The following is a 2,031-nucleotide window of genomic DNA, read 5'->3' on the forward strand; positions in this document are numbered from 1 at the left end:
GAAATCAAATCTTAGGGTTTAGGGTTTAGGGTTTAGGGTTTAGGGTTTAGCAGCGCCAGGGCTATCCCGTATCGATGAGGAAGGGGGGCCCCTGGGGCCCCCGAGGGGCCCCTCGCCCCTTGGCGCTGAGGTCTTTTCTAAACCCTAAACCCTAAACCCTAAACCCTAAACCCTAAAGCCCAAACCCTCAAACCTCTATCATAGTTAGCTGTTGAGTCACCACACCTTTATTTAGGGTCCGCCCCCCTTGGATTTTCTGCGAGCGACGCAACGCCTAAACCCTAAACCATAAGCCCTAAACCCTAAACCCTAAACCCTAAACCCTTAACCCTAAACCCTCGTTGGTGTGTGTAGGATGCACTTGAATAATCTGGTTCGTTCCCTGGGGCTGTCAGCCCCGCAGCAGGTGTATCGGCGTTGCTTCTCTTCTTCTGCTGCTGCTGCTACTGCAGCAGCAGCAGCAGCAGCAGCAGCAGCAGCAGCAAAAGAAGCAGCAGCAGCAGCAGGAGCAGCAGCAGGAGCAACAGCAGCAGCAGGAGGTGTTACTGTGCTTGAGAGTACTTCGGATAATATTTATTTTAATTTATCTCTTGAAGCTACTCTAAAAGAAGTATGGGCAGGGCAAACCCCTTTGCTAAACCCTAAACCCTCAAACCCTAATCATACACCCCTAAACCCTAAACCCTCAGGCCCTCTTCTTTACCTCTGGAGAAATAATAAAACAGTTGTCATTGGGCGGCATCAAAATGCTTGGGTTGAAGTAAACCCTCAAACCCTAAAAGATCAACAAATTTTGCTCGCAAGGAGATACTCAGGAGGAGGAGCCGTATACCAGGTGCGCTAGGGTTTAGGGTTTAGGGTTTAGGGTTTAGGGTTTAGGGTTTAGGGTTTAGGGTTTAGGGTTTATTTAGGGTTTAGGGTTTAGGGTTTAGGGTTTAGGGTTTAGGGTTTAGGGTTTAGGGTTTAGGTTTTAGGGTTTAGGGTTTAGGGTTTAGGGTTTAGGGTTTAGGGTTTGAGCCAAGGCGGGTGCCTGTGGAGCGTGTTGCAGCTGCGTATTAAACCCTTTCCCACCCACCCCCAAAACCCAAAACCCTAAACCCTAAACCCTAAACCCTTGCGCATGCGCTTAGGACCTGGGTAACACCTGTTTTACTGTTATTTGCTTGAGACAGCAAAAACAAAAGGTTGAAGAATTTATTTTAAGTGCACTGAAAACAGGTTTCGGCATCGAAGCAAAAAGCAGCGGGCGCAACGACCTTGTCTTACCAGACGGAAGAAAGGCAAACCCTAAACCCTAAACCCTAAACCCTAAACCCTAAACCCTAAACCCTAAACCCTAAGTCCTAAGCTATAAACCCTAAACGCTAAACCCTAAACAATAAACACTGATGGGCGCCCTTCGGATGAACAACACCTCATGTCCTAGACCAGCATCTATGCCCTAAACCCTAAACCCTAAACCCTAAACTCTGCGCTATCAAGCTTAACAACAGATCCCGTCCTAGACTAGCATCTAAACCCTAAACCCTAAACCCTTGGCTTTGATGTATTTCTGTGTCTGCAGTTCTCAGGCGCTGCCTATGCGAGGGCTGGCGACATATGGGTGCACCACGGTGTGCTGCTGCTGCTGCTGCTGCTACTTCTACTGCTGCTGCTGCTGCTGCTGCTGCGGTGCTGCTGCTGCTTCTGTTGGGGCTGGCATGCAAAGGGCTAGGGTTTGACTTTCAGGCCTAGGATTTACTGCTTACCATTTACAGTTTAGGGTTTAGGGTTTAGGGTTTAGGGTTTAGGGTTTAGGGTTTAGGGTTTAGGGTTTGGGGTGTACGTGCAGGCACATTGATGCGGGATGTCGACTGCAGCGTTTTGAGCAAAGTTTTGACGCCAAACAAACAAAAGCTTGAAAGCAAAGGCATTAAAAGCGTTAGTGCGAGGATTGTCAACTTAAAAGAAGTAGCTCCTTCTATTACTCATGAAAACGTAAACCCTAAACCCTAAACCCTAAACCCTGATATATATATATATATATATATA

At 47.7% G+C, this 2,031-nt stretch overlaps 1 protein-coding gene across 1 annotated transcript in view; it reads left to right on the plus strand.

The window, feature by feature from the left end:
* Positions 1 to 1,599: 1,599 nt before the first annotated feature.
* Positions 1,600 to 2,031, plus strand: part of EAH_00028120 (lipoate-protein ligase a, putative) — a gene marked incomplete at both ends in the record, with an annotated part of 2,013 nt that continues 1,581 nt past the window's right edge. Inside the window, 2 exons of the mRNA XM_013396359.1 lie at positions 1,600 to 1,603; positions 1,832 to 1,977. Coding sequence (XP_013251813.1) covers positions 1,600 to 1,603; positions 1,832 to 1,977 — 150 coding nt within the window. The remainder of the gene's footprint in view (positions 1,604 to 1,831; positions 1,978 to 2,031) is intronic.

The sequence above is a fragment of the Eimeria acervulina genome, genomic scaffold, assembly GCF_000499425.1.
Source record: "Eimeria acervulina Houghton genomic scaffold, Eah_scaff245, whole genome shotgun sequence".
Classification (NCBI taxonomy): Eukaryota; Apicomplexa; class Conoidasida; order Eucoccidiorida; family Eimeriidae; genus Eimeria; species Eimeria acervulina.